At 43.9% G+C, this 27,650-nt stretch overlaps 1 protein-coding gene and 1 long non-coding RNA gene across 6 annotated transcripts in view; one reads left to right on the top strand and one right to left on the bottom strand.

The window, feature by feature from the left end:
• Positions 1-3,240: 3,240 nt before the first annotated feature.
• On the top strand, positions 3,241-3,762 carry LOC130163171 (uncharacterized). The gene is made up of 2 exons (XR_008826407.1): positions 3,241-3,330; positions 3,411-3,762. It is a non-coding gene; the product is annotated as an uncharacterized LOC130163171 (long non-coding RNA).
• Positions 3,763-4,062: 300 nt separating this feature from the next.
• sbf1 (SET binding factor 1) overlaps positions 4,063-27,650 on the bottom strand; it is a 66,711-nt gene continuing 43,123 nt past the window's right edge. For 4 of the 5 annotated variants that reach the window (XM_056367081.1, XM_056367082.1, XM_056367084.1 and 1 more), the window contains 31 exons: positions 27,428-27,541; positions 27,134-27,262; positions 26,456-26,554; positions 26,082-26,289; positions 25,577-25,689; positions 25,208-25,357; positions 24,239-24,307; positions 23,842-24,003; positions 23,478-23,743; positions 23,176-23,348; positions 22,999-23,072; positions 20,942-21,134; positions 20,716-20,843; positions 20,451-20,626; positions 18,012-18,148; positions 16,603-16,810; positions 16,309-16,505; positions 15,795-15,932; positions 15,592-15,687; positions 15,076-15,150; positions 14,400-14,572; positions 13,834-14,010; positions 13,631-13,732; positions 13,365-13,550; positions 12,028-12,154; positions 11,807-11,937; positions 11,291-11,635; positions 9,883-10,088; positions 9,696-9,783; positions 9,431-9,562; positions 4,063-8,586 (listed from right to left, as the gene is read on the bottom strand). In XM_056367081.1, the coding sequence (XP_056223056.1) occupies positions 8,488-8,586; positions 9,431-9,562; positions 9,696-9,783; positions 9,883-10,088; positions 11,291-11,635; positions 11,807-11,937; positions 12,028-12,154; positions 13,365-13,550; positions 13,631-13,732; positions 13,834-14,010; positions 14,400-14,572; positions 15,076-15,150; positions 15,592-15,687; positions 15,795-15,932; positions 16,309-16,505; positions 16,603-16,810; positions 18,012-18,148; positions 20,451-20,626; positions 20,716-20,843; positions 20,942-21,134; positions 22,999-23,072; positions 23,176-23,348; positions 23,478-23,743; positions 23,842-24,003; positions 24,239-24,307; positions 25,208-25,357; positions 25,577-25,689; positions 26,082-26,289; positions 26,456-26,554; positions 27,134-27,262; positions 27,428-27,541 (4,671 nt within the window). In that variant the 3' untranslated portion in view covers positions 4,063-8,487. The remainder of the gene's footprint in view (positions 8,587-9,430; positions 9,563-9,695; positions 9,784-9,882; positions 10,089-11,290; positions 11,636-11,806; positions 11,938-12,027; positions 12,155-13,364; positions 13,551-13,630; positions 13,733-13,833; positions 14,011-14,399; positions 14,573-15,075; positions 15,151-15,591; positions 15,688-15,794; positions 15,933-16,308; positions 16,506-16,602; positions 16,811-18,011; positions 18,149-20,450; positions 20,627-20,715; positions 20,844-20,941; positions 21,135-22,998; positions 23,073-23,175; positions 23,349-23,477; positions 23,744-23,841; positions 24,004-24,238; positions 24,308-25,207; positions 25,358-25,576; positions 25,690-26,081; positions 26,290-26,455; positions 26,555-27,133; positions 27,263-27,427; positions 27,542-27,650) is intronic. The other variant, XM_056367083.1, reaches the window with a different exon arrangement.

Below are 27,650 nucleotides of genomic sequence, written 5' to 3'. Positions count from 1 at the left end.
ATACAGTATGTCTAGCTAACAGAAACATGTATTTTAGTATATGATATGATATAGGGACAAATATGTCATGTATATATATATATATGTATATCATAAGTCATAGTATAGTGAGTCATAACAATGTAATAGTGTAGTAAGTCATAAAAAGACAGTATAGTAAGGCAATAAATGACATAGCATAGTAAGGCATAAAACAGTCATAGTGTAGTAAGGAATAATATTATAGGAAGGAAAATAAAGTCATAGTATATTATGGTATAATAAAAGTCATAGTATAGTAAGGCATAATAGTACAATAAGGCAAAAAAGTCAAAGCATAATAAACGACATAGTATAATAAGGCATAAAAATGCCAAAAAACGTCATAGTCCAGTATGTTATAAAAATGCCTAAAAACGTCATAGTAAAGTATGGCATATTATACTATGCCGTTTCATTCCTTACCATACTATGATGTTTTTATAACCATTTATGCCTTAATATACTATGATCTATTTTTGACATTTTATGCCATACTATACTATGACGTTTTTAGGTTTTTTTAACATACTATACTATGACGTTTTTTGGCATTTTTATGCCTTATTATACTATGTCGTTTCATTCCCTACCATACTATTCCGGTTTTATGACCATTTATCCCTTAATGTACTATGAGATAGCGGAGTAGTGTGGCGTAGTGGTCTAAGTAGGCGCCCCATGTGAGAGGCTACAATCCTCGCTGCAGTCAGCCCCGGTACGAATCCCGCATCGGATGGTCTTTCGCTGCTTGTCAGTCCCTCTCTTTCTGCCTCCCCCTTTCCTGTCTCTCTCCCCTATACTGTCCAATAAAGGCATAAAAATACTTAAAAAAAAAGATTTTATATAATGTATTTTTGACATTTTATGCCATACTATACTATGACGTTTTTTGGCATTTTTATGCCTTATTATACTATGCCGTTTCATTCCTTACCATACTATGATGTTTTTATAACCATTTATGCCTTAATATACTATGATGTATTTTTGACATTTTATGCCATACTATACTATGTCGTTTTTAGGCATTTTTATGCCATACTATACTATGACGTTCTTTGACAGTTTTATGCCATACTGGACTATGACGTTTTGTGGCATTTTTATGCCTTATTATACTATGCCGTTTCATTCCTTACCAAACTATGACGTTTTTATAACCATTTATGCCTTAATATACCATGATGTATTTTTGACATTTTATGCCATACTATACTATGACGTTTTTTTGTCATTTTTATGCTAAGGCATAAAAATGACAAAAAAACGTCATAGTATAATCAGGCACAAAACGTCACAGTATAGTAAGGCATAAAAATTTTCTGAAATTCTCAAAGGTGCATATCATGAACCAACTGGTAAGTATATATATATATATATATATATATATATATATATATATAGCCGGAGCACAACACAATGTTACAATGTTACAATGTCTCACAATGGAAGGACAAGTAATTGAACAGGGTCAACAGCCAGAGAGAAGAAGAAGAGGAAGAGGAGTGAGGCTGCGTGGAGGAGGAGTTGGGAGGCAAAACAGAGGAAGAGGCAGAAGAGGCGTTTCTGTATCACAATGACATGGTCTGTCAACAAATTACAGTACAAACAGTAAAAGCGTAAATGTGAATCTTGTCCAGTCTCTTGCAATCAATCTCCCACATACACTAAGGTGTAACTTACAATTTACAATAAGTGTCATCAAAACTTTAGCCATAGTTTACATCAGAACATCCCTCCAGAGACACTGTTATATTGACAACACGACTAAGCAATTTGACTGTCTTATCCGTACACAATAACACAGTAATCCCAAGTAATGTTAAATTTAGCACAGAAAAAAACATAATAGTGGTAATTTAAATAGCGGTTCATGGGATTTATTAACCCTCAGGGGTCCCTCTGTCCTTTTTTGGACATTTTCTTTACTTTTCTATGGATTTCTGGAAGAAAGTGTCTTTTTTGACATATTTTTAAAATCTAATGTCAGTTACGGTTACAGGTCTATTATACACTGGTAACACATTTTGTACCCTCTGGGGTTCCTCGCATCCAAAAAAGGACACACAAAGAAAATGCTATAAAATCATCATATATCAATATTTTTTTCTGCTTTTTTTTGCATAAATCTCTTAAACCACTTCAGTTCTGCTCAAACCTACCAAATGTGTATTAGTTTTCAGGATTTTAACCCTTTAAATGCCAGTTTGAAGACATGTTGCCTCTTGTTTTATTAAAAAAAACAACACAGAATATGAGATATTTCCCACATAATACATGATGGAGGGATGTGACATTGTTTTATATCAGAGTCTTTTATATCAAGACATTTCTCAAAACCAGAATATGATCAGGGTGACTTTTGAACACTGGAAATAAATCATGTACTCATCCCGGCAGTAGCCCCCGTGGCACTCAAAATTTCCCTGGAATTTTTTAGTTATATATGATGGTCTGGCAGCTCATTGTAGCACCTATGGGAGCTAGAATGCTGGTGGTCCTAATGTTAAAAAAAAAAAATATATATATATATATATATAGATATTATCTGAGTAACTGTAGGCTTTCTGTCAGCTCCAATCAGTCTCTCCATTCTTCTCTGACCTCTCTCATCAACAAGGTGTTTCCTCCACACAGCTGCAGCTTAGTGCACTATGGACTATTTTTCTATCCATTAATTTATCGACTATTTTATTGAATAGTTGATTAATCTCATCAATATCCTTATTGATCCAGCTCACACTTACTGTTTTTTTGTTTGAAAGAATAAATTCAAAACAAGATGTGAATTGATTGTTCTGGTTTGTCTCAGCCAGTTGCTCAGTTTACAACAATCTGTGACATTTTAAGGTTCATGGTGAACTAAGACAATCAGTAAGACTTAAAGAGCTTTCATTATAGCTTTCCTAGCTGTTAGCTTAACCAGCGTGATGTTGTGTAAAAGACGGTGGAGGAAACAGATGAGAATATCTCTTCTGCGTTTGTTGCTTGTTGAACAGGTGGTTGGTTAAAGTTCTTATTGGTCATTTACTTTTTATTACACTTGAAGTAGAGATCTGTAATAGTTGTTGTAACGGCCTCAGTGACCTATTCTCCTCCCCATGTACTCATACCTGTTTCCTGTTGTTTTCTATGCAAAGTGAACTGTGCGGGCTCCGCTTCGGGATTGGCTGCTGTTAACTGGAGGGGGCGTACCCTGTCTGCGGCACGTAGCTGATTGGGCGACTCCCCACCATCGAAGCAGCTAAAGCCACTCGCAGGGCCAGCGATCCAGTAGCTGGAAGGTTCTGTGGTAAATGGCTTGTCCAGGTACGTCGTGTCCTTTGTAAACCTTGAGAAACTTTGTGAATTGTTTTTTTCGCAAATTGAGGTACTCGGTTATGTTGAAGGGAACTGGGCTGGTCTGGTCTGCCCTCACTCCAATGGAGAAGAAGAGCTTCCTCCTGAGCTTGAAGTAACGCTGCAGCTCCCGACAAACCACCTAGCGCCTAGAAAGCGACCTTTATCTCCATCCCAAAGGACCGCTCCGACAACAAACCACGTTCAACGGCAAAGAAGCAAAACAGGGGTGAATGCTGGTGTGTTTTTCCACCAGGGGTATCTGGCCTCATCAACAACCACATTACAGTAACACCTTGGAGTATTATTCCTGCACAGAACCGATATTGTCTGTACTGTGATCTTTTGCACATCCTGCTCAGGAGTTCTGTAGAACTGTTGTATAAAAGCAATATCATGCTCGATTCACAGCCGTGCTGCTATTCAGTACATCACTCCCTCTAATGTGATAAGCCTATTGCTTTATTATATAGTTGATTATCATTATAGTTCTAAGTTATGGCACAAACAGTGGTTTGATCCTTTAAAACCAGCTGATTCATGTGTGTGAACCGTGTAGCCCCATCACAGGGACAGGAGGAACCATCACAATATGTATCACTCCACAATAACTGATATGTTATGAACATCTAGAAAAATAGAAACGTATGTGTTGTGTGAAACCTGATGAAATTAGTCAACAATAAACAGACGTCACAGATGAACATTTAAACCCACAGTTTTTATTTGGATTCTAAAAACTATATTGACATGATTGACAACATAACCCGGCTCAGAATGTCATTTCTAATTTAAAAAAACCAAATAAATAAAAAGGATTATGTCATATTGCTGTGGTTAATTTAGCCGTTGACTGTTGTAGAATTACCACAGAGAGATGAGTAAACTAGAGTGAAAAGATGAGCTGGGTCTGACTGGATGTGGACTACAGTCACTTCACTCAGGCGAGTTCTGGCTGCTGCAGAGACTCCTGCTGTCACTTTGGTCCATCTGCTGCTCGGGGGAAGATTATTTTAAGGTGCACAAGGTCAAACCGAGTAAGAATCATAATGTTGTGGACGTCTCCAGCAAACTGATGATGGATGCTGAGTAGTTAATACACGACAGGATGCCACACAGATACTTCAACTATACACCTTGTTTTAACATTGTTGTCATGCTCATCAATACAATTGATTAGGAACAATAACCACTCAAAATGATGTCTTTCCGCTCTGGCATTAGAACAAGCAGCTAAAATGTGGATCAATTAGTTTTAGCAGCATATTGTTACTTTACAGTGAACTTAAAGAGCAACTTAACCAAAACCTTGATGATCTTTTGCTAATTGATTAAAATCGTTTTCAATCCCTTTCAAGCAAAAAATGCTACAAATTTTCCAGTTCTCGTTTCTTAAATTTGAACATTTGAAGACATCACTTTGAACTCTGACATTTTACACACTGAACAAATTAATAAATTGATAAGGTAACTGTTAGTTGCAGCTCTGATTTTGACATTTCTACAGTGATGTAGAAGTGTACTCCTGGGTGTGTCAGTACACCGTGACATCACTGGTTTACCTGGTATTAAATGTTTGTTTTTTTTAATAAAACCATGTTGACTCATGTTACCAAAATTTTAGCATCTTTGATTAATATCTTGGTACCACTTTACAATAAGACTACCCTTATTAAGGATTTATAAATGGTTTATAATGAGGTTATTAATTCTGTTAACACTTTGTAAATCATAAATAAACAATTCAAGTTATAACAGTTTTCATACAGTGATGCAGGCTCACTATTTGGCAAGATCAAGTTAATGCTTACTACTCATACTACTAGTAAAAGGAGTCTTATTGTAAGTGATTAATAAATGATGTGTTTTACATTTTACTATAAGGCTCCTTTTGCCAGTTATAAATGGTAGTAACTAATTAGTAAGATTACTGAGTAGTAAGCATTAACTTGATGTAATTGTTTATTTATGATTTATAGTGTTAACAACCAAATATTGAACTACTTTTGACTTCACCTGTTACACACTTCATTTAGGCAGCCTTACTTATTACAGTGTCCCATCTCGTCACGGACTAATTAGCCCAAAAGGAGTCTGTTAAGCTAACAGCAGGCCAGTCAGCAGAACCCAGCACCAGTAAGACATTTGACCGTTCAGATTTATTTGACTGTAATCTACGTCCAGAAACCAACACAGTAAAATCCAACCAGCCTTTAAAAACCACCCCAGAGGCTTTTACTCTTCCACTAACACACCATTTCCACTCTTGCATTAACGGTTGGTGTTGAGTAAGGACAACCGTGTTTACAAAGAAAAAAAAGAAAAAAAAAATACAATGAGGGTTTACTTGTACATTTTCTTCAAAAACAAAAAGAAAAAAAACAAAAAAACAAAACCCATTAGTCACATTAATACAGAAATAAACAAATGGCACATTGAATTCCTAATTTAAAAATAAAGTGGTGGAACTTTCTTACGGAGGAGACAAGTTAAATAAATTACTACCATAAACGTTACATACAAATCTGGAGTAGTATATACAAAGGAGTTATTAGACAAAAAAAATCTACAATTTCAAATTTTATGTTCAACAAGACAGCAGTAGAACCATATTTTACATAGCAGGGTTTGTGTTAACAAGTGTGGGTCTTGAGTGGTTTCTGTTTCTGGAGGAGGAGGGTGAATAGAGGTGGGGTGGAGGTTGGGAGGTGTGGGGGGGGGTGTGGGGGGGTGTGGGGGGTGGGGCATAATGACAAACCATAAAAAAAACAAAAAAAACAAAAAACGATGTTTGAAACCTTCCAGCTAAACGTACTGTTTCTCTACAACTCTAACAGATATAAACTGGTCTATGTACAGGTTTCAGCACTGAAGGTGACAGGCGCTAAAGTGAGACACTGCTGTCGACACGACTCTGAAACAGGTTCAGTGTGAACAGCTTCAGACTCGTATCTGGACACTGAGGACACGTGATGTGTGTGATGGAACCTGACTTCACCTGTTCCAGCATCATTAACAGGAAATTATGGTATTTTTCAATTTAGCTCTTATTCTCATAACTGTTCATTTTAACTGTGGCTCATATTAACGTTGCACCCGCTGCTTCCATTTGAAGAAATGCATGAACCATGTTTTTTTCCGGGACAGTGATATGTGATTACGTATCCAGGGCAAACCTCCTGAAGCAAACAAGAGTAAACACTGAAATTAGCCGCCTGGATTAGCTATTGTCGCTAACTGCATAGTGATTTATTCTAGTGCAACTACACAGCTAACCAAGCTAGCTCCCTGCTCGTTTGCCGGTTTACATGTGTCTGTTTGTTTACATGTGTCTGTTTGTTTACATGTGTCTGTTTGTTTACATGTGTCGGTTTGTTTACATGTGTCTGTTTGTTTACATGTAGGCTGTGGCAGCTGATTCAGTGTGTGTACATGCTGGAGAAGAAGTAGCAAACGACAGGTTTGTTTTCTAAGTCAAGAAAACATACAAAGCCTTGTATCCATTTCCCTCTGATGACGTAGAATCTTGCTACACATGAAATGATAAGCAATAGGAGTTGATCTTTGCAGATGCTAGTCAGCTAGCTAATCAAACGGCTAGTTTATTAAACCAGCTGATACATGTTTACCAAGCTTGCAGTTAGCCATAAAAGCTAATCCAGGAGGCTAATCTATGCGTTTACTGTCATTACTGAAAGGGTTTAATTTAAATCTAAATGTATATGAAAGCTGCTGCTGTCTCACTCTGCTTTCACTGATATGTGTCACTTTGTTGTTTACGCTTCCAACAACGGAGGTGGAGAGTGTAAATTCAGTATGTCCCAGAGTCACATGGACACAATAATGAGAGAGACTCGGGTTGAAAAATGCTGCAATTTTCCTTTAACAAACATCCTGTCAGAACGACACAGTGTCCATCTTTAAAAACTATAGTCTCTCTGAAGCATCCCATAATATCATTCCGTTCCTCTTTAATTCCCTTCCTTCCTTCCAGATCATCACAACAAAATAAATCCGTCCTTTCTCCTTCAGCATCCCTTAAAAATCTGAATGTTAACAGTGGTTGATTAAAAACACGTGGGGGGTGCGGGGGTGGGGGGTCAGAGCCGAGTTGAGCTTAGTGAGGGAAGTTTTATCTACTTTGTAAACACTCTCAGTGAAAGTTCACCGACACACTCAATACCTGACAGATTCTAATCTCCCACTGGCTCCTCCTGCTTTGATCTCTACGACTGATTCATGGCTTTCACAGTATATCGTCATCATCATCATCATCATCGTCGTCGTTGTCGTCATCATCATCGTCGATGAGCATTGATCGCTTTCCGGTATAAATTTGAGATTTTAGAAAAGAAAAAAAAAAAGAAAAAAGGAAAAGGAAATCCTTCATGAGCCGCTGAGGAGTCCCCCCTCCCTCCTCATGCAGTTGCAGCGTCACAGTCCACTGAGACTTCTTCTGAATACACTGCCAACAGGCTACACCAGGCAGTGAGAGGCAAAGAGAGCAGAGACCGCCGAGGACCGTTAGCTCCTCAGGGTTGTTTTTTTTTGGTCCGTCAACCCATCAGTCGGTCTTTTTAGATTCTCCTCCAGAGCCGTCTCTCGAGTCGTGTGTGTTGCTGGGGGTTACGGGCTGCTCCTCTCTCATTCCTCCCCGGAGTGTTTTAAAGGGCGACCGTGGTTAGTAGGAAGGAGAACGGGTCGTGGTTTAAAGGTGGAGGGTTCTGGAAAGATCTTCATGCTGGTCCAAGCTGCAAGACGCCTCACAAGAAATGCAACAACGTGCTTTAATATGCATTGTTTCTGTGCATACAGACATCCAGCGCACATAGTGGTCAGACTGTCAGGGAGGTGAGAGGCTGTAGCTATGTGGTGAGACGACAGCGAGTGGTTCTTCAGGGACAACTTTGTTTTTTTTTTTTTTTCTTTTTCGTTTTTTTTTTATAACAAAAACACTGAAACGTGACGCAGGTTATTAGTTCAACACTAGCGAACAGAACAGAGCTGTAAGTGGTGAAAGGCCCCTTCCCCTCCCCACTCCGCTGGGATTGGCTGGCAGAGATGTCCATCAGGCGCCGCTCAGTCGTTCCTGGTTGCATCGCTCCTGTAAAGAGTCCAGCCTCCACTCTAGGCATCTGACAAGCAGCTCTGAACACTGTCCATCCACAGCTGTGCGTTCAGGCTGTCCTGGGCACAGAAGTAATACACTCGTTTGGTCGTCTTGAGCTGAAGAGACGAGAAGAGAGGGGTCAGCCACGGTCACACACACACACACACACACACACACACACACACTGACAGAGACACTGTGAACAGACATCATCACGTTAAACATCGTTATCTTCTTCACTTACATGGTCACCTCTTTACGCCTCATACTGACAGACAACCTCAAACTAAATGGCAACTTTCAGTCAAAGCTAGGCCTCGTGTGAACTGATGTTGACACACACAAACATTTAGTATCCAGGTGTCCTGTTTTTGTAATTTGGGCACTCTCTGTTAAAAGGAATATATCTCACACACAGTTCTATTGTCACCCTGAGAAACAAGCAGCACTTCAGAGACAATCAGCTGGTCAGAGTGAGTGTGTGTGTTGCAAGCATCTCTTATATGCAGTTATATATGTGAAACTATGGCAGGCGTGTGGCCTGCATGAGAATGTGAAACAGCCAGCATGAGAATCAGCACTGCCAAGTCTGAGGCCGTGGCTCTGTACTGGAAAATGAGCCGGGAGTGAGCTGCTGCCCCAGGTGAAGGCGTTTACAGTAAGTATCTGAGGGTCTTGTTCACTGGAAACCCAGAACACGCTGGAGAGATTTTGTATCTGGAAACACCTCGTGGTCAACCAGGAGCAGCATCAAAATGAAAATATACCGTTTGTATCTGGTTCTGCTTCAGAGTCTCCTTCATGAGTCTCTACAAACACAATTTGGCTTCACTCCCATTCATCTGTTGTGACTTAAAGTGTACTCGTGGAGATCACTGTCCTGGAATAATGTGTGAAGTCACTCTCCCTCCGCTGACATGATGTGAACACAGTGACAGAGCACGGCTCAGAGTGACTCACATCAAAGAAGGCTTTCTCCTCGATGTTTTTGGGTGCTCCCATGGCAGGAGTTCCTGGAGTGACGGACTCCACGTCAGCCAGCTCGATCACGCCTTTACACTCCTTATCCTGCCTGCTCTCGTAGTATCTCAGCTGGGGACAGGGACACATCGTTAGAGACGAACCAGTCACACCACAGAGGGTTCACCTACAAACTTCTCATTCATAAAAACTCAATTCAGCTCGGAGGTCACTAAAGTTCATTTTCATTTTCACCTCCTCTTACCTGATGTTTGGTCTTGTCCAGCACAAACCACCGAGGTTTCCATGGTTTCAACAATGCCCCTTTCTTGAACAGGATGCCTTCAAAACTCCTGAAGGGAAAAGGTAAAAACAAAGACATTTCAGCAGGGTGGGTCGTTTAAAAACACTACAACTCCTCCCAGGAAGCATCAGTGGAGGCCGGTACGCACCTGTTCTCGCTCTCGGTGCTCTGGAACTGGCTGTAGAGGGTGCTGGTGCTCGGCCGACCGGCTACAGGCGTGGAGGTGGCGCTGGCCTCGCAGTCCAGCGCCAGGTTGATGGAGGATCCCACGCCGCTCTCCTGCAGATAGACGCCCTGAGAACGCCGCTGGTGGCTCAGGTTGGACGACATCAGCAGGGAGCTGGAGAACGACGGCTGCGGAGGGAGGAGAGACGGTCCGAAGACCAAGAGGACGATCAGTGAGTGGGAATCTGCTCCACAGACACAGACGTATCTGCAGCTGGTAGAATCAGCCTCACCTTTAAAACACACTGCGATCTTTTACCTGCATCACCATGCCGCTAAACCTCAACATCAACAGCAAAAACAGACATTGTCCAGTGTAACATGTTACACGTCAACAAACTCACATGCACAACTTTTACTTTACTTACTCTAATGAAGAAAAATGAAAAACAAAACAGTGGCTACCTTCAGTTTGCTTTAAGAAAGAGTCACTACAGCTGAAAACCTTCCTGATTTGTGAATAAAAACAAGTGTGGTGTCTTTTAAGCTGCATTCTACTGTATCACCATTAGATGTCAGTATCTACATCTTTTCATGTGACTCGACAACCTGTCACAGATTCACTGCCAGTCCAAAGTCTTAAAAGTGTAAGTTGCTGGGGTCTGAGGCACAAATAATCAGCCTCAACAGGCAGATCTCCTCCCTCGCTGTGTATCAAGGTAAACATGTCAACTGTCATTAGTCGTCACTGAACTGATTCTGTAAAAACTAAAAGCTTCTGCTCTGTGATACTTAAAAAGTCGCAGCCGTTTGATATGGACACTTCTTTTCAAAAAACTTTTTCAACCACTCAAAGTGCTTTACAACAGCTGCCACATTCACCCATTCACTCACACATTCACACACTGATGGAACCGCCATCAGAGGCACAGGGCTCAGTATCTTGCCCAAACACACGACGCGTGGACAGAAGGAAAGGAACTGGGGATTGAACCACAGACCTTCTGACCAGTGGACTACCCACTCTGCCTCCTGAGCCACAGCCGCCAAAATCGCATTATCATGACGAGTGTGACTACAGCTCGAAACCCAGCTAATGGCTTTACTGGTAAATGCAACTGGGAAACTCTGACCAAACAGGACAGTGTTTCTCTCTAGCTGACAGTCCGTTTGTGGTGGTCAGTGCTCCAGAATCAAGACTTCAGTGAAGCACTATTTTGTTACATTTACAATCTACCTTCTGATCAGATAAGTTTCAGTTTAGAATAAGGGAAATTTCCCAACAGATTGCACATGAATGCATCACTTCAACTGAAAGTTTCCTTTAATTCTGTGTAGTTCTAGAAAAAAAAAGATTTTTCAGCTGAAGAAACATTTAACCACTCTCTCACCTTGCTCTCCAGTTTGGTCTCCGTCCTCTGCGCGGTCTTGATTTTATCCCACGTATCCTTCCACTTCTCTGACGTTTGGCCGAGCTCGGCCTCCAGACTCTGCAGGTCCTGCAGCAGCTTGGTGATGGCGTCGGGCACCACCTTGCTCAGGCTGTCGTAACACGGCCACACGATGCGCCGCTGCGACTTGGGCCCGCTGGTGTCGGGTTTCTCCCCCATCTCCTCTGCCACGCGCTCCTGCCGTCCCCTCGTCTCCCAGTCGTAGGACGCCCCCTCGGACAGAGTCTCCTCCATGTAGAAGTCCCACACCTTCAGGTTGGAGACGAAGGTGTACGGCCGCAGCACCTGGAACACACAAACTGCTTTAATGCCGAATTCGGTTTCTTCTTTGTCCAGCTACTGTAGTCTGTGTCTCTTATTTCATGTCGGAAAGTTTCTCAGTTCGCTGCCCTGACTGAACAGATAAAGTTTCACATATCCCAGGATCCTGTTGGGCGTCTGTGCAGGACGGCTCACCTCGTCATCCTCAGGAGAGAACATGTAGTTGTAGAAGACGGGTGTTTTCTTGTTGAGTCTGTCGATGTAGTCCCACACAGACTTACACACCTGAGGGCTTTTCCTCTCTCCTTTCTCCTCATAAAGCACTCCTACACACACACACACACACACACACAGCTTGTCAGAACAACAGAAACTGTAAGTATGACTACGACTTGGTGTAACTGTCGCGTTCTTACCCAGCTCTATGCGCTCGTAGTCGGAGTCGAGCAGGAAGGTGCGGAAGCGGTTGGACACGTAGTGGTACGCCAAGAACTTCAGGTAGTACTGACTGAACTCAAACTCCATGGGGAACTGGAGGTGGATCTGAGGGTGGAGGGGCAGACACACAGGTCAGGACTACAGCACCGACACTTTTATGTTTCTGGTATGAAAACACTAAAACCTGTGGGACAGACAGACCACACAGACCCAGACGTAGTTTATTTATAGTTTTCTAGTTTATTCAACCTGATGTCTGATAAATAGATTTAGATCTGATCTGATTTCACTCTCTGTGACTTCAGCTACACGTGATTCACATTCATCTTCAGCTCTGTTAGATGCATCCTCATTCTCTTCCTCTAGTGTTCATTCATTTACATTTGTTTGACTGGAAGAGGCTGAGGAAGCAACCACATCACTGTCATCTGATGCGTCTGACAGAAGACTGACAGAAGTGTCACAGACAGAACTGGCACAGGGAACTAAAGTGAAATGAAACCATACATCCTGCGTGTGACGACATCACTGATTAGCCAAACAGGAAGTACAGTCAGACTTATAGGCTAACACTGACTGAGCATTTTAAACACGTATGGTAAGAGGAAGAAGAACTGAATTCCTGTTACATTTTGTTTGAAGTGTGTTGGTCACTTTTCAGAAATCTTGTGGAGCACAAACTTCTTGCTTCCTGCTGTTATTTATTCTTAGGAGTTTTCAAGCCCCAAAAACAGAGACTTTGGGAAACGCTGCTGCAGCGTTTTAGTTTGAAAACTCTGGGGTTGTGTTGTCGTCTGGAAGGACAGAAACTGAGACCTTTGAAACAATGAAATGATGACGTGGACGCCCGCAGTCGCTCCCTGACTGGTTCTCATCAGCCTCGACTACCAGTGGTGAAAACATGATAATGAATTACAAGTGTTACTGACCTTGCTGTTTTTGCTAACAGCTGTTGTTCAGTTAAATTCTGCATTTTAACGCTTCAACTGTCTCTGCTGTTCCTCATTCATAGTATTTTGTGCAACTAATCAACTGCAGAGTAGACAGTCTACTTCCTGTTTATACTTGCTCTTGTCCAGTGTACGTGAATAGTCATGAGATATGTGTTTTCAGGTTGGACAGAGATTGTTTAAGTTTTAAAACCCTGTTCTAAAATGAAAACGTAGTAGTGTGGTCGTGGCCTTAGATGTTCAGAAATGTATAATTTGCATTGTAGCACTAAAGCACGAAAGATATTTGAGATGTTGCCCTCTGATCGTCCTGTAAGCATCACAGTATCACAACACTGCGGGTTAAAGTAACGGGATCTTTGGACCTGGTGCACGCAGTCCAGGAACTGCAGGAAGACGGGGGTGAAGCCGCTGTTCTGGCTGCCCAGCGTCTGAGCTCCGCGGTGGCTGAACCTGTGGCCGAACGACAGCCACTCCTTCTCCACCAGCAGCCGGAAGCCGTCAAAGGTTCTGTAGTAGGGGTCGGACAGCAGCTGCACCAGGGACACCACCTGCACACAGAGAGCACGTCACACTCAGCCTCGCTCAGAGAACAGGTCGCAGCAGTCCAGTGTCTGGGTGTCAGTCAAACCTGAGTCGTGACGTCCCAGCCGTCCTCCAGGCTGACCATGACCGACGAGCCTGTGTTCAGAAGTTCCACCACCAGGACAGATACCTGCAGCACCCTGTGCAGCTGGACACACACACACACACAAACACACACACACACAGTCAGAACAAACAGCCCACCAGTATTACTAAATGAGCTGCGACAGTAAACCAGTCAGCACTGACCAGAGCCATCCACTCCGACTCCTCCAGGCATCGAAGGAAAGTCATGTTGGGGTCGGAGGTCAGGGAGCTCGGCACGCAGGCTTTCATCAGCTTCTTAAAGCTGTTCTTCACCTGCCGCACGTCACACACCTCGATGGGAACCACCTCCCACTGCTGGAACGAGTCCTGCTTCCCTCCCTGAGCACAACAAAGTCAGAGTCATTTCACCAGTCAGTTAATGATTAATTCATCCTGATCCTAATCCTGTTCAATTCTTATGCCCTTTACATGTGAGGTTTTATGAAGCCGCTTTTCCACTGGTCAAAAAACCCACTAAGATCCGCTAACATCAGGCTTTTGACTCTATGGAAAAGGGTTTAATCGGCATTCACTCCCAGGTTCACATGAGCACCAACCTGGGACGTGATGGATCCGTTTTACCACTTTTCCCGGCAGCTAGCAGCTCACTCTCTCTCTCCTGTGTCTGTCTGTGTGTGTGTGTGTTTGCTCTGTAACTGCATGTGGTGACATTGTGTGTGTCCTTTCCGACAAACTCGGCTGGCAGTGTATTATGTATCGTTGATCACCTTGAGCTGGGCCTTGTCTCCAATGATGTAGAGGTAGGCCTTCTGCTGGCGTAGGAACAGCGCCTCACTTGGCCCTCCGTTGGGCTGCGGAGACTCTTTTCCAGCCAGACGCGTCCCCACGTCTGGGTTGTAGGCACTTAGACGCCCGCTGCCTCGGATACTGCCCCATTTACCTGCAATACACACACATACACATGGAGAAAAAGTTGTTTTTTTTCAGTCATGACATGACTGAATCAAACCTCATGTGGAAGTTTTCTCCAGGTTAATCAGCCATTAAAGAATCCTTCCAACATAATAAACTGGAATTAACCTTTAAAACACACGGATGTGTTGAACGTCCACAGCTAGTAACAGCCATGCTGGTAAACACAGGCAGAAATGATTGAACTACACAGTCCAGGCTGCTACATGGAGCTGAGTGACAGCTACATGATGATGAAACTCTGACTGTTGTTGACATTCAACAGAGAAAAGAATCAAACAGGAAACAGACGTCAGACATCAGAGCTGCAGCAGCAGCATGCACACACAGCAGAACAACAGACCATTAGTCTGCAGAGACAGCACACTACCAGGGACGACGCCAAACACACTGATGCTACTGTTAAAGAGATCTGATTGGTTAGACAGGAGTGGAGGGAAAGGAGTGGGGGAGGGGCGGGGCCTACTGTACCTCTAGGAGGGTTCCTGGCCTTGCCAGACACTTTGGGCTGAGAGAGGGAGATGACTTTCGCCCTTTGACCCAGAGCTGAGGTCAAATGACAGAGATGACCCGTTAACCAACAACGCCACACAATGGAAGATGGTCTCACACACACACACACACACACACACACACACACACACACACACACACACACACACACACACACACACACACACACACACACACACACACACACACACACACACACACACACACACACACACACACACACACACACACACACTCACACACACACACACCACACACACACACACACACACACACACACACGCAGATCTTAAACATGAGCTACAGGGGATGGATGACTATTTCATCCTCCTGGTCCAGTCCCAGTTTCAGAAACAAATTTCAGACTTCAAACACAATTCTCACGTGTTGTTTTGAAAGCAGGACTGTGAGGAACTATGTGATGCTGACAGAGAAGCTACAGGAGCGGCATGTGGCCACACAGAAGTCTCTCACCTCCTCTGCTGAAGGTTCCAGGAACATCCTCCTTGGTGCCCATCACCTGTTTCATCAGAGCGCCGATCTTGGGCTGCCTCAGCTTGTCTGACGAGTCTGTGAACACAAGAAAGTTTCACGTTTTATGATGTCACTGACGGAGCACCCTTGGGGCAGGGATTCTGGCGTGACGGACCAAGTGAACAGTGTGTTACTCCACCCACCGGAGGTGCTCATATGTGTGGAGGTGAAGCCACTGAGTGTGTTCCTGCCGCTGCTCTCACTGTATGTAGGCATGGAGCTGATGATGGCCTGCAGGTATTTCTCCTGCTCCAGACTGGTGGAGTCTGCCTGGGAGGGCACTGCAGAGAGAAGAAACACGTGAATGAACCTTCATGTTTCAGGTAACCATAATGCTTTTTGTCACAGGTAAATTTTTGTGGCGTATGAGCTGCAAAAGATTGTGGCTCTTGTTCACTCCCTGAGCTCTTATCTCTTCACTTCATGCATCTTTTCCATCTAATATCCTGATCACTAGGTTCACAGGATCACATTGTTGTCATGACAACTGTACTTCCTGCTACTTGTGTTAAAGAACTTGTGAGAAAATTAGTGGACATGGAGCGAGACATTCTCAAAAACAGAACATACTGTAGCAGCATCATCCTCTGCTTATATAAAGGTTCAAAGTTATAATAATCATCAGCTTGAGGCCTAAAACAGATTTTTGTTTCTTACCTGCAGTGGGGGCGTTGGGGGACTTGAAGAAGCCCACGACACCCTTAGCGTGGAGGCCTGCGGAGCGCAGAAGGACAGCCTTGGTTCTCGAATTCCTCCAGCAAACCACAGGGAAGCGGTTTTGTCGGTAGCAGCGGCAGATTCTCTGGATGGTCGTGTCCGGGATGCTCTGAGGCACTATCAGCAGGCCGGGGTAGCTGTGACACACACATACACAGAGTATTCAGCAGTGAAGAGATACAATCCATATACATTCCCTCCCTCATGTATGTGTGACTCCCTGTGGTCTCTCACCTCCTGCAGACGGTGTACATGCGGTTAACAGTTGAAATCCTGAAGGGCTCGTTCTTGGAGCGTGTCAGGCTGTTACTGAGCGTGCCCAGACCCAGACGCTGGTAGTCGCGACAACAGGCCCGCTCCACCACGTTACTCATGGTCTGTCTGTCAGATGAACGGATGGTGGAGGAGAGGGTGAGGGAGCTCTGGTCCACCTCCTCTGAGACTATGGAGACATACAGCAAAGATCACAGCACAGTCCTCATTTCAAGTCTCACATTTTTCTCCCCTCCTGTGTTTTATTTGAAGTGTTCAATAAGAAGATATATTTGTGGTTTTAAGAACCAAAAACCATCTCAATGTAGTTTTACATCTCCTCTCTCAGGTTTCTCTTTGGAGCTCTAGTAACAACAGGTCAGTGAGCCAATCAGAAGAGAGGAGGCTCTGGGCCTCTCTCTTCTGATTGGCAGTTACTACTTTGTTGTGACATCACAAAGTTACAGAAGTCGTGACGGCTGGTTTTAAAGCTCAGTTTCTGAATACAGGCTGTGTGCATTTCTCTGTGGACTGAGCGCTTTGATACTTTCACAGTATTAATATAGAACCTAGACCTGCTTTATAATCAAACTACACATGGACACATGGGACCTTTAAAAAATAGGGAATTTCCTCTCCACAACTAATATGGTAATGGTATTTTCATTTATTAAGTCTTAAGGTGGAGTTACTTTTTGCTACTTTTCTGGAGAGAGATAATCATGTACATTTCCTTCAAGTTCCCTGACCTTCCAAACATATCCTTAAGAAAATGTATGTGTTCCCACACTGAAGCAGCTGAAATTAAAGTGGCAGTCAGAACCAAATACTGATAATGATACTGATGAAATGCCAGGTGAAATGGGAGTACTGAGAGAAGCTCAAGTGTCAGTGTGTCAGTGTGTCAGCTCAAGTGTAAACACTGATTGAAGTGAATAAAGTGTCAGTAAAGTGTCTGAAGTCTTTGCATTGAATGAAGTGGTGAGAAGTCATTTGGAGTGTGATCACTGATGAACCGCTGATGAACTCTCAGTTAAAAGAATAAGACTGAAAGCATCAGTTGCAGTGTGGGCCCTGAAAGGAACTGTCATTTGAATAATATGAGTTGACATGTTAAGCTGAAGAGAGAGAGATGAAAGCAAATGAAATTTCAAAGTAAAAGATGAGAGCAGCTGAAATGTCACTTGATGTGTAAGTGGCAAAACTAGTTGAAATTTCATATGTAAAAGCCCTGATGACAGTTGAAGTGTCAGCTATAAAAACTGAAAAGAGTTGAACTGTCATTTTATGAACACATCAGTCAGTTAAAGTGTCAAAGTTGAAAGACTTGAACGACACACAACAATGTGAAAAATGGCCGCTGGTCCTTTTAAATCTTCCACTGTGATCACCTGAGATTTCATCCTCATCCAGCTCTGACTGCAAGCTGCTCCTGTTCTCCCAGGTGGGCGGAGAATACTTCTTCCTGGTCACATACTGCCGACCTATGGTCCGTTTGGCACTCTTCACCAGGTTCTTGGAAAGAGTCCTGAAAGAGACAAGGCGGAAGGAGGGAGGAGGAGGAGGAAGATGAGTTGAACCTTTTTAAATACATCACAGCGCTGATTCAACTGCACGTCCCATTCAGAGTCGTTTGACGTCCACTTCCTGTTGGGTCTTTTAGCACCCAAACGTGCTTTTAGATTTGCAGCAGTCTCCGACTCCAGCTCACAATGAGCTGATTCGACTCAGTGTTCGTCTCAGTGCATAATCGAATTCAATGGGGTGTTGCTGGTTGACGTGCCACAGGGCCAGAGTCAGAATTAATGTCTGAAAGGAGGTTTTTTAGCAAACACACACACACACACACACACACACACACACACACACACACACACACACACACACCACACACACACACACACACACACACACACTCTCTCTCTCTCACAAACACACACACACACACACACACACAGTGCAGAGATGGAAACAACAGGGCTGATAAACCAGCTGTCACATTTTCCACTTATGAATTATTCAAAGGTTTCTCCCATGCTCCTTTCATTCTCCAGAAGAGAAAGCAGGGAAAAGTGTGTGTGTGTGTGTGTGTGGTCAGGAGGGGACTCAAAGTTGGTTGCTAAGACTTTGAATAAAGAGGAGACTTTGAATTAAAAAGGACAGGGACAGGAAACTAAAACTTGTGAAACTCTTACCAGCAACAAAAACACATCACAGGTACGCCAGGAAATAAAAACTTGAAGTCACATTCTGGATCTAACAGGACATGAATTTACTTTTTAAAATTAAACGCTAAATAACGAGGCTAAAAGATTTCACTTTCGCTCAAATGATGGTTTAAAAACAAAAAGGGAAGAACAGAGGACGATGTTTTCTTAACGCATCATATTCATAAATTCTTCCATGATGTTGCTGTGAGAGCTCCAACCAATTCTCCATCATCAGTCACAGCACAGTGATTCTAGAAGTTGATACTGAAAAGATAAAACGTCTCAACAGGAAATGTGACGAGTCGCAGCCGATGGAATTCAATTTTCTACTCACTCTCTCCGTTTTCACACTCAAAGCCTGATGCACTGAGCCGTGACAGAGGTGACAACACGGCCACGCACCTCAATTATATAAAAGGAAAAGCTTTGGAACAAACGCCACTCCTGATCCAGACCTGCTTCTGCTCTGTCCAGCTAGCTTTTAACATGTTATGTCATTTGTTTAGTCTGTACAAAAACGACTTGTTGCAGGTTTTGGTGGTGTTATGCATTAATTTGTCGGATGCAGTAACTGGTGAGTCACTGGACCAGATCTGATCTTCTGAGGGGACGAAAACACATTAAAATACAATGTGTTTTGGCAGGTAATGAGCCTTAAAGGAGCCCTGTGTGGTGTCTGGCCACTAGTCCTGCTACAGAACACTGTTTTTATGAGTAGGTCCCTGTTCTGTTGTTCTTGTGTTAAGACTTATTTGGTGAAGCAATGAGCCAACAAAGGCAGTGAAGAAGAAGAAGCATGCTGGTTGGCAACGTGGATGTAAACAATGCACGATGAGGGGAAATACACATTAGACCTCGAGCACTCACACTGACTAACACTGAATGTAAACAGAAGGTTTTGTTTGTTTGGAAGAAAATTCATCAAGGCACCGTTTAACTGACAACCTGATTTCTCTTCTTATTCTGCTATAAACGTAGCTGGTGTTTGAGCTAGCACCCTGCCCAATCTCAAACTGTGCGACCCCGCCAGTCCCACTTCATGGTCTGTACTTTGCAAATGAGTAACTGTGGGCTGTTTCCTCCTTAAACATAAAGATTTACATTTTCAACTCATTTTTATTTCTGTTTGTTCACTTAATTACTGCACCAGTTCAGCTGAGCCTCATGACTGATGATATCTGCTACGTCATGTCTGAAACAGCTCCGCACATTCTGGATGTGAACGGGCCCTTGGCTTTACCTCCTGGGTCGCACAATCCACTGTAACTTCATCTGACCTTTGGCATCGTGAAACATGGGGTAATAGTCCTGAGCATGAGGTACATATTAGTGACTTAGGTAAGTAGGGCAAATATGAGCTTAACAGCTTTGAGCCTGCAGGAAATTTGTGAAGTATCATCTGTGTCACCCTGCTGGGAGTGAATGAGCGCTCTGTGCTCAACCTGCAGGATGTGATGGAGTCAAAGGTTAGGAGTGATTTAATAGCCTGTCATTTGCTTGATAGTAACAGTGCTTCTGTTGCTGATGGATGGTTTCTTGGTGTTCTCATGTCTTTCGTTTCTCCTGCATCAAAACATTTCGTGCCCTGACAAATTCATTCGTTCTACACAGATTCCTTACTTGAGCGACTGGTTCTTGTCCTTGGTCTTGTGCTCCACCACCATCTTCCCACTCTGACCCACAGTGAAGGCAAACGTGCCCTGGACATGCTGGGGATAACGCAGCTTGTGCATGTGCTTCCTGAAAACCTCGGCCAGGTCTGACGCAACCTCCTCATCAAACGCGATCTTCATCAGCTGCAGTCGGACAAAGAAACGGTGAAGTCAGAGGAGAGAACAGTGAGAGGGACGTGTTGTTTACGATGGAGTTGAGAGTGTGAGAGTACCTGGAAGGTGCAGGATCGTAGCTGCAGCCCCTCCTGGACAAACTGGTCCATGGGTAAACTGACTGAGATCCTCTTCTCCTTGGTGAGAGAGGCTATAGGGAACGAGCGAGTGACCACCTGCTCCCCCACTGCAGGAGGAAGCCAAAGAGCTGGGTTTAGACGACTCTCAGATCTCACCCATGCCTACCAACATAACGTGTGTGTGTGTGTTAGTTTCATATCTCACCCAGTGGGTCTGTAGGCGTGCCCTTGAAGATGAGTCGGTAGGTGGTGAGGAAGATGGCACCCTCAGCGGGGAGCAGCGGCGGACCTCCCATCACCCCCGTGGCCTCCTCGCGGCCGTCGGGAATCAGGTGGACGCGCATGCCGTCCATCACCAGCTCCTCACCCGGCAACAGAGTCGGCGTCAGCAACTTGGGCTGCGCGGACACAAAAACAAGAGAGGACGACAAGGAGGAACATTAGTGGTGCAGCAGTGGAGGGAAGATAAAATTTATCAGGAAGTGAAAATGGAGAATTCCTAGAATTAGACTAGTATCTATAACAGAATTTTAAGATTGAAGAGCTTCTTCCTTTCTTTTAATTTCATGCAGAAAGGTTTGGTTAGAGAAGGTGAATCTCATCCTGCTGTTACAAACTGCCACTTCACAGATTCAGGTTTCCCTACATGTATGAGAGATAATGACCTAAAAACAGAGACATGTTTTTGTGAACTTTCAAAAATGAAAGACTTGGGCGATTCTTAATCTAAATATTTCCACATTAAGAGTTTGGTGAAAATTAGTAAACATAGTCATGCTAAGAAATGTATCAGGATCATTTCTCTCCCTCTTTAATATCCTCTAAACAATGGTTGTCAAGGAGTTGTGAATGTCTTACTACTGTAGGAAATCTGTAATGTAGGTAAAAACTAAAATCTGCTACACAGACAACAAAATGATTCAAATGAAACTGAAAAGAGAAAATCATCCTGATCTGCTGAACTCTTGCAGTCTGTGATGACGGGTCACAACAAGACTTGGCTTTGTATTAAGGGGTCACAAGTCTTCTCTAAACTGCACGACATTCCCTGTTATGTGAATTATACACTAAACGAATCCTGAATGTTGCAGAGAATCTTGTTGCTATTATTCATCTAACAGCCACATTTAAAACCATCGAGTTAAACTGACAGATACAAGCCCGCAGGACATCTGATGATATCTGAGAGCAAACAACCAGAAATCTTTAACAATCAAAACTCCACTCATCAAAATCCACCATGCTGAGTTACTGGTTACATGAGCTGCATGATGGAGACACACACAAAAAAAGGGATGATGTTGAAATGATTGTGTTATTGTTTCAGAACAAGCACATCAGCCACATCAGCACAGGTGATGCTATAAACAAGACAATAATACAAAGAAGAAAGATATTAATGTTGTTTCTGTAATAATATTCATGTGGGTGTTTTTTTGCAATTTCATATATCTTGAAAAATAAAAGGGCTGTCTTGATTAAAGGACTCTCACTTTCAAACAGAGAGGCCTCACTGTGCTGCTGAGCTTTTCTAAATATGAACAGACTGAAGTATGAAGCTTTGTCTTTGTCCTCTGTCCCCTTACAGCACTTCCTGTTCCCCAGTGAGGCCCGGGAAGCTTCCTAAGGAACTCCACCTCTGAGAGGAAATGAATTACAACTTTGGTAACCTGCTTCATAATCTGTTGCACAACACCTAATGCCACATATGTCCACATTCCAGCTGCCGCCACGCAGCAGAAAGAGGGGAGAGTTTCCTCTGTGGGCACTGAACTGGTGGAACCCCAATAGCCATAAATTATTGACCACATTTCCGCTACTTGGGCCTGATCCTTAAATGCTCAGGATGTTTACTTGCTGACAGGACACTGACACAGTGAGTTGCGTTACTACTGGAGGCTGAGCAGATGTTTCAGTCACAAAGTCTTTAGTGAAATGACAAAACACGTCACGTCATGCTCAGTATCGCCACCACCCCTCTCGAACACACTGCACACACGGCACCCTTCAGACTGAAGGCACTCAGGTCTGCAGCTCCACTGAGCCTCGGAGACCGGACAGCACAACAAGGGACAGGAATCACCCAGCATGCACTGCTCAGGCGTGCTGTGAGTCACACGGTTCTGTCTCTGCCGGACAGACGTACCTGCCGTGATACTGTGAGCCTGAGCTGTAGGGATTGGTGGAGAGGGGAGTGGGCGGGGCAGGCTGGGGCTCTGCATGGCCTTTGTCCAGTGGGACGTAAAAATAGGAATTGGTTACCTTTTGGATTGGAGGCAGCCTCTTACTCTCCCTGTGGACTGCGTCTAACGTCTCGATGTGCATCTGAACGATATCTGCAGGGAAGAAGAAGAAAGGATGAAGATGTAGAACAGAGATGACAGATTCCACTGCGAGGTCTGGCGTGATGCTCTCTGCGGTGTCTTGGTGCTTCTGTACCTGGTATCATGGTGTGGAGAGCCTTAAGGTGCTCATTGGTCACGCCGCTCTCGTTACACACTTTGTCTACGAAGCGGTTAATGAAGCGCACCACAGAGTTGGCCACGTCTGAGCTCTCGGCATCTTCGAAGCCGCTCTCTGTGTCGTAGCTCTCCGCCATGCTGCCTGCAATACTACAAGACAAGAAAACCACCTGCTTTCAACATTTAAGTTTTTAAATTCTCACCAACCTACGTTAGAAAATCACAATCAATACTGTGTGGAATAGTGAGCCCTGTACGAAGGCCGACAGCTGTTTGTACCTGTTAGTGACGTAGCTGTTGCTCACACTCTCCACGTCTCCGATGCCCGAGCTCCTCAGCAGGCGGTTCTTGCTGGTGTCCAGCGGCAGCAGCAGGTAGCTCATCCTGTTGGCGTAGTGGATGGCCTGACTGAACACCGTGCTCTCCTCCTTCTGCACGCGCTCCGTCTGCATTTCCTTGCTCAGCGTCGGCCACAGTCTGTTCTGCTCCGACGCCAGCTCCAGCGCGCTGACCTCTCGTCCGCCCCCCGACCCGTCCTGCTGCTCCTGAGGACGCATCAAAGGAGGGTCATTAATGACCAATGGTAATTTCCTTGCACACTGCGGTATCATACCGGACAGCTGAGTGCAGCGTGAACGCTCACCAGGTTCTTCTGCTGATCACCGTCCTCTGTCTCCAGGTACAGAGCCCTGATGTGGTTCTGGACGTCGCTGTAGAACATGGCCTCCCAGAACTGCATGTTGGTCCACACCATGTGCTCCTGCACGCAGCTGTAGGCAAACTGAGTGATGCCTGCGCCCAGTTTCTGCCAAAGACGAGGAAAGATTTTCATTGAAGAGACAAAACGGAAGAGCCCAGTGACAGACGGCATGAAGGACATCGCACCAACCTCGGACGGTTCTCACTCAAACCTCCTCTCACTCAGTGAAGTGTGATGTACAGTATGAAGATAGGTGCTGGCTTTGTGAGGCTCTTAGCTGGTAAAGCTGAATTATTTGTGGAACATGAAATGACTTTGCTGATGCTGGATATGAACTTACTCTGCAGAAGGCTGTGACCAGTGGAAGCAGGGCGGCTGCAATGCCGTGTTCGTCCATATGTGAACAGTCCTGAACAGAAACAGATAGAAACACGTCACATCAGACCTGAAGCACTTCTAATGATATGGAAACTTGCAAACCATACGACAGAAATGCATCTAATATTGAACATATGAACTATTCATTGCATTGTATGTGCTTAAAATTCTGTTTGCAGACTTCTGCACGAAGCGTCCTTAAACCATAAATATTCTAACATCAGGAATCTTTAAACAAGATCTAAAAACTACTTCTATTATTTCTCCTTCAACATAATTGAAGGTCAGCTGAAATTACCGAAGCCATTTTCAAAAATGTATTTTTTTAATGATTAAAAAGGAAGAAACAAGTAAATTCAGAAGCATCAAAAATGCTCCTTAGCCTCTGTCTGTCTGAGCTCAGTCGTCATGGCACTGCAGTGATAAAACATTAACCATTAGCACTTCATGCAACAAACGTGCAAAGAAAGTGTGTGTCTATGTAGAGAAATAAAATATGACATGCTCACTAGTGTATGCACAGAGGACATTAAATCTAAGTTTGTCCCTCTATGATACTGATTTATGATTTGTAGTTTACAGAGCACATTTGTATGATGAAGAAGAAAAAAAAACCAATTTTATAATGTAATTTCATCTTTATTTGGACTTTGATCCATCTACTTTGAGTAGCTCAACTGGCACTAGTATTTTGAAGTTGCAGTTTGATATGTGAAAATGATAAAGTTGATTTCTTGCACACTAAGAGCAAAACCAACATACTGTAATGTTAGTATGTAGTACAGTGTATCCAGTTCATATGTCGTGTGGAATTAGGACACAGAATATGCCTCGCTCCGTGATTCAATCTCCCATGAAAGTGTAATGAGGTGCAGCTCAGTGTGTGCTTTCACTCTACCAGCCGAGGTGTTGTAGCGTTTTCAGGGTTTACCTGTAAGGTGCAGTTCATCATGCGGACGATGTAGTCGAACTGCTGGTCATCCAGCACAGCTCGGTTCTGTAGGACATGCTGATTGAGCTCCTGGGTCAAACAAACCCTGGCTGCCCGACCCTTCAGCGCCCGCAGTACAGCTGGCATCAACTGGACAAAAGAGACAGAAAAACAATCACATACACAGCCACTTCAAAAATCAGAGAATTAAACAAACAGCAAAACATACAGTGAGTATTCAGGGGACAAGACATTCAAAAGGCCAGAGCTACAAAGGGAGTAGATCTTTCTGTTTAGGCAGCATTTCTTGACAGAATTCATCGAACTGTATGAAACTCCTCTCGCCCTGCAGAGATGCATCACACTCACCTTCTTTGCCTCCAGCATCTTATTCTCAAAGATGTACGTGATGCAGTTCCTGACCACTTCCAGCCTGCGAGCGCTATTCGCCATCACGTTGCCGTTTCTGTCCACGAAGTCTCCTGCGGTGATGAGCAGAGGAAGGTAATCAGACACTCATTCATCACTGCAGCACCGAGCTCAACCCCATTAAACTCACACTGTGAGACAGATTGTCTGAGTCAAAAGTTCACACAGGAAGTTTGAGGTGAAAGGAAAGAAGATCAACTTGGTGTAACAGTTTTACCGAGCAGTTATCGAACCCGACACCTACACCCACCTTACAGCTAAACTCTAGAGTTAGTGTTTCCCACTTTGTGTCTTACCAACACCAACACCATCCTTTACAACCGCAGTCCTCATAATTTTACTCAGTCTCGTCTCTTCCCAGTGAGTTTTCTTAAAAGACTTTTTCACATGCTAAGAACAGCACTAAAAACACAGTGTCATCCCCTCAGTCTCCTCCCCAGCTCACCCAGCGGGGGCCCGGATGGCACCATGCTCTTGAACTCCGCCTTGACGACGGGAGGCGCGGTCTTGAGCTTGGCGGCGGCGTGGTCGACGAAGAGCTGCACCGCGACGTCGTCCAACACAGGGAAGGACGTCTGATTCTGTGTAGTGGTCTGGCTTTTTTCAGACGGTCGCTGGACCTTGTGCATCGCCACCGCGGGGTACGGATTCTCCTGGAAGAAGGGAAACACAAGAGAATCACTGGTAAACGTAGAGAAGAGAGGAGGGACAAACTGACGTGACAAGAAAGAAAGTTGACAAAGTTATGAGAGAGAGGGATAAGTCAGAGACAGAAACAGGGCAGGAAAGTTAAAGAGGGAGAAACTTGTGTCAGCGTACGTTTTTGAAGAGCTGCTCGGCCAGCTCCTTCACATGGTTCATGACTTTCTGTGGACAGGTCTCCTCTTGTCGTATCCGCTCCACCTCATTGGCTACCAGCTGTGAACACAGCACACAGAGGTAAAGTCACCTCAGATGCATCTTTCTTCATATCTGAGTCAGTTACGTTCAGCTGCCACCAGATCAACAGTGACGGAGAAAATCTTTCTCAAACCTTTTACAAACTGAGATAAAAAAATAGTGTTCAGGCACCTGCTGTAGAAAGCGGATAATATTAAGCAGGCCCATATTTTGATGGCATCTTGTGCACAAACATACATGCACACAGATGACGTGATAAAGACTCATGCTGATGGTTTTACACTCTTTTGCTGATCAACATTTCGGTGGCAACAATGTGCAAAAAAACTAATAAAAGATTTATTTTATTATTATGATTTAAAAAAAAGATATATTTTCAGATAAATTGCTAATGTTAGTAAAGTTTATTCATGGTTCACAAATGATCTGTCACAACTATGAGACACTGGTCAGCGTGATAGGCAGCCAATCACTAGTGCTAAGTTGTTCTGCCTGTTAGGAATGACAGTTGGCAGATATAACAGTCAAAGTAACGTATGTGTTCAACAACAAACAAAAAAAAAAGTCAAGTGGTGCATATTGTGCTGACAGACTCACGTCATCAAACAGGTCGGTGGCTCTGTAGGGAGGCCCCCTCTCTGACACGAAACCTGCAAACGCCATGCCGTCCAACACCTTCATGAGGAAGTCGTCCTCCGACAGCGCCCTCTGACCCAGGAAGGCGGCCTGTGGAAACACACATTAGCACTAATCTGATCTGACCGCACGCAATTCTTATGTGTGCTTGTGTGTGTGATCTGATCTGAACATTGTTTTATGAAAAAATACACATCTGATTGGTCTGCAGTGTTAGATGCAGTATCATTTCACAGTTGTGGTTTCTTCCTGTACCTTGTGGAAGCGGATCACTGGTTCGGGGTGAATGCGAATGATGTGTAAACACCAGCGATAGCCCTGAAAGAGCCGAGCGAACAGCCACAGAAAGACTCCTCGAATCTCCTTATCCTGAAACAAAAACAAACACAACAGTCGAGTTAGAGGTCCATACACTGTGAAAGTATCAAAGCGCTCAGTCCACAGAGAAATGCACACAGCCTGTCTTCAGACACTGAGC

Source organism: Seriola aureovittata, chromosome 22, assembly GCF_021018895.1.
Source record: "Seriola aureovittata isolate HTS-2021-v1 ecotype China chromosome 22, ASM2101889v1, whole genome shotgun sequence".
NCBI lineage: Eukaryota > Metazoa > Chordata > Actinopteri > Carangiformes > Carangidae > Seriola > Seriola aureovittata.
Note: the sequence above shows the minus strand (reverse complement) of the source record. Positions and strands in the feature narration are given on the sequence as shown.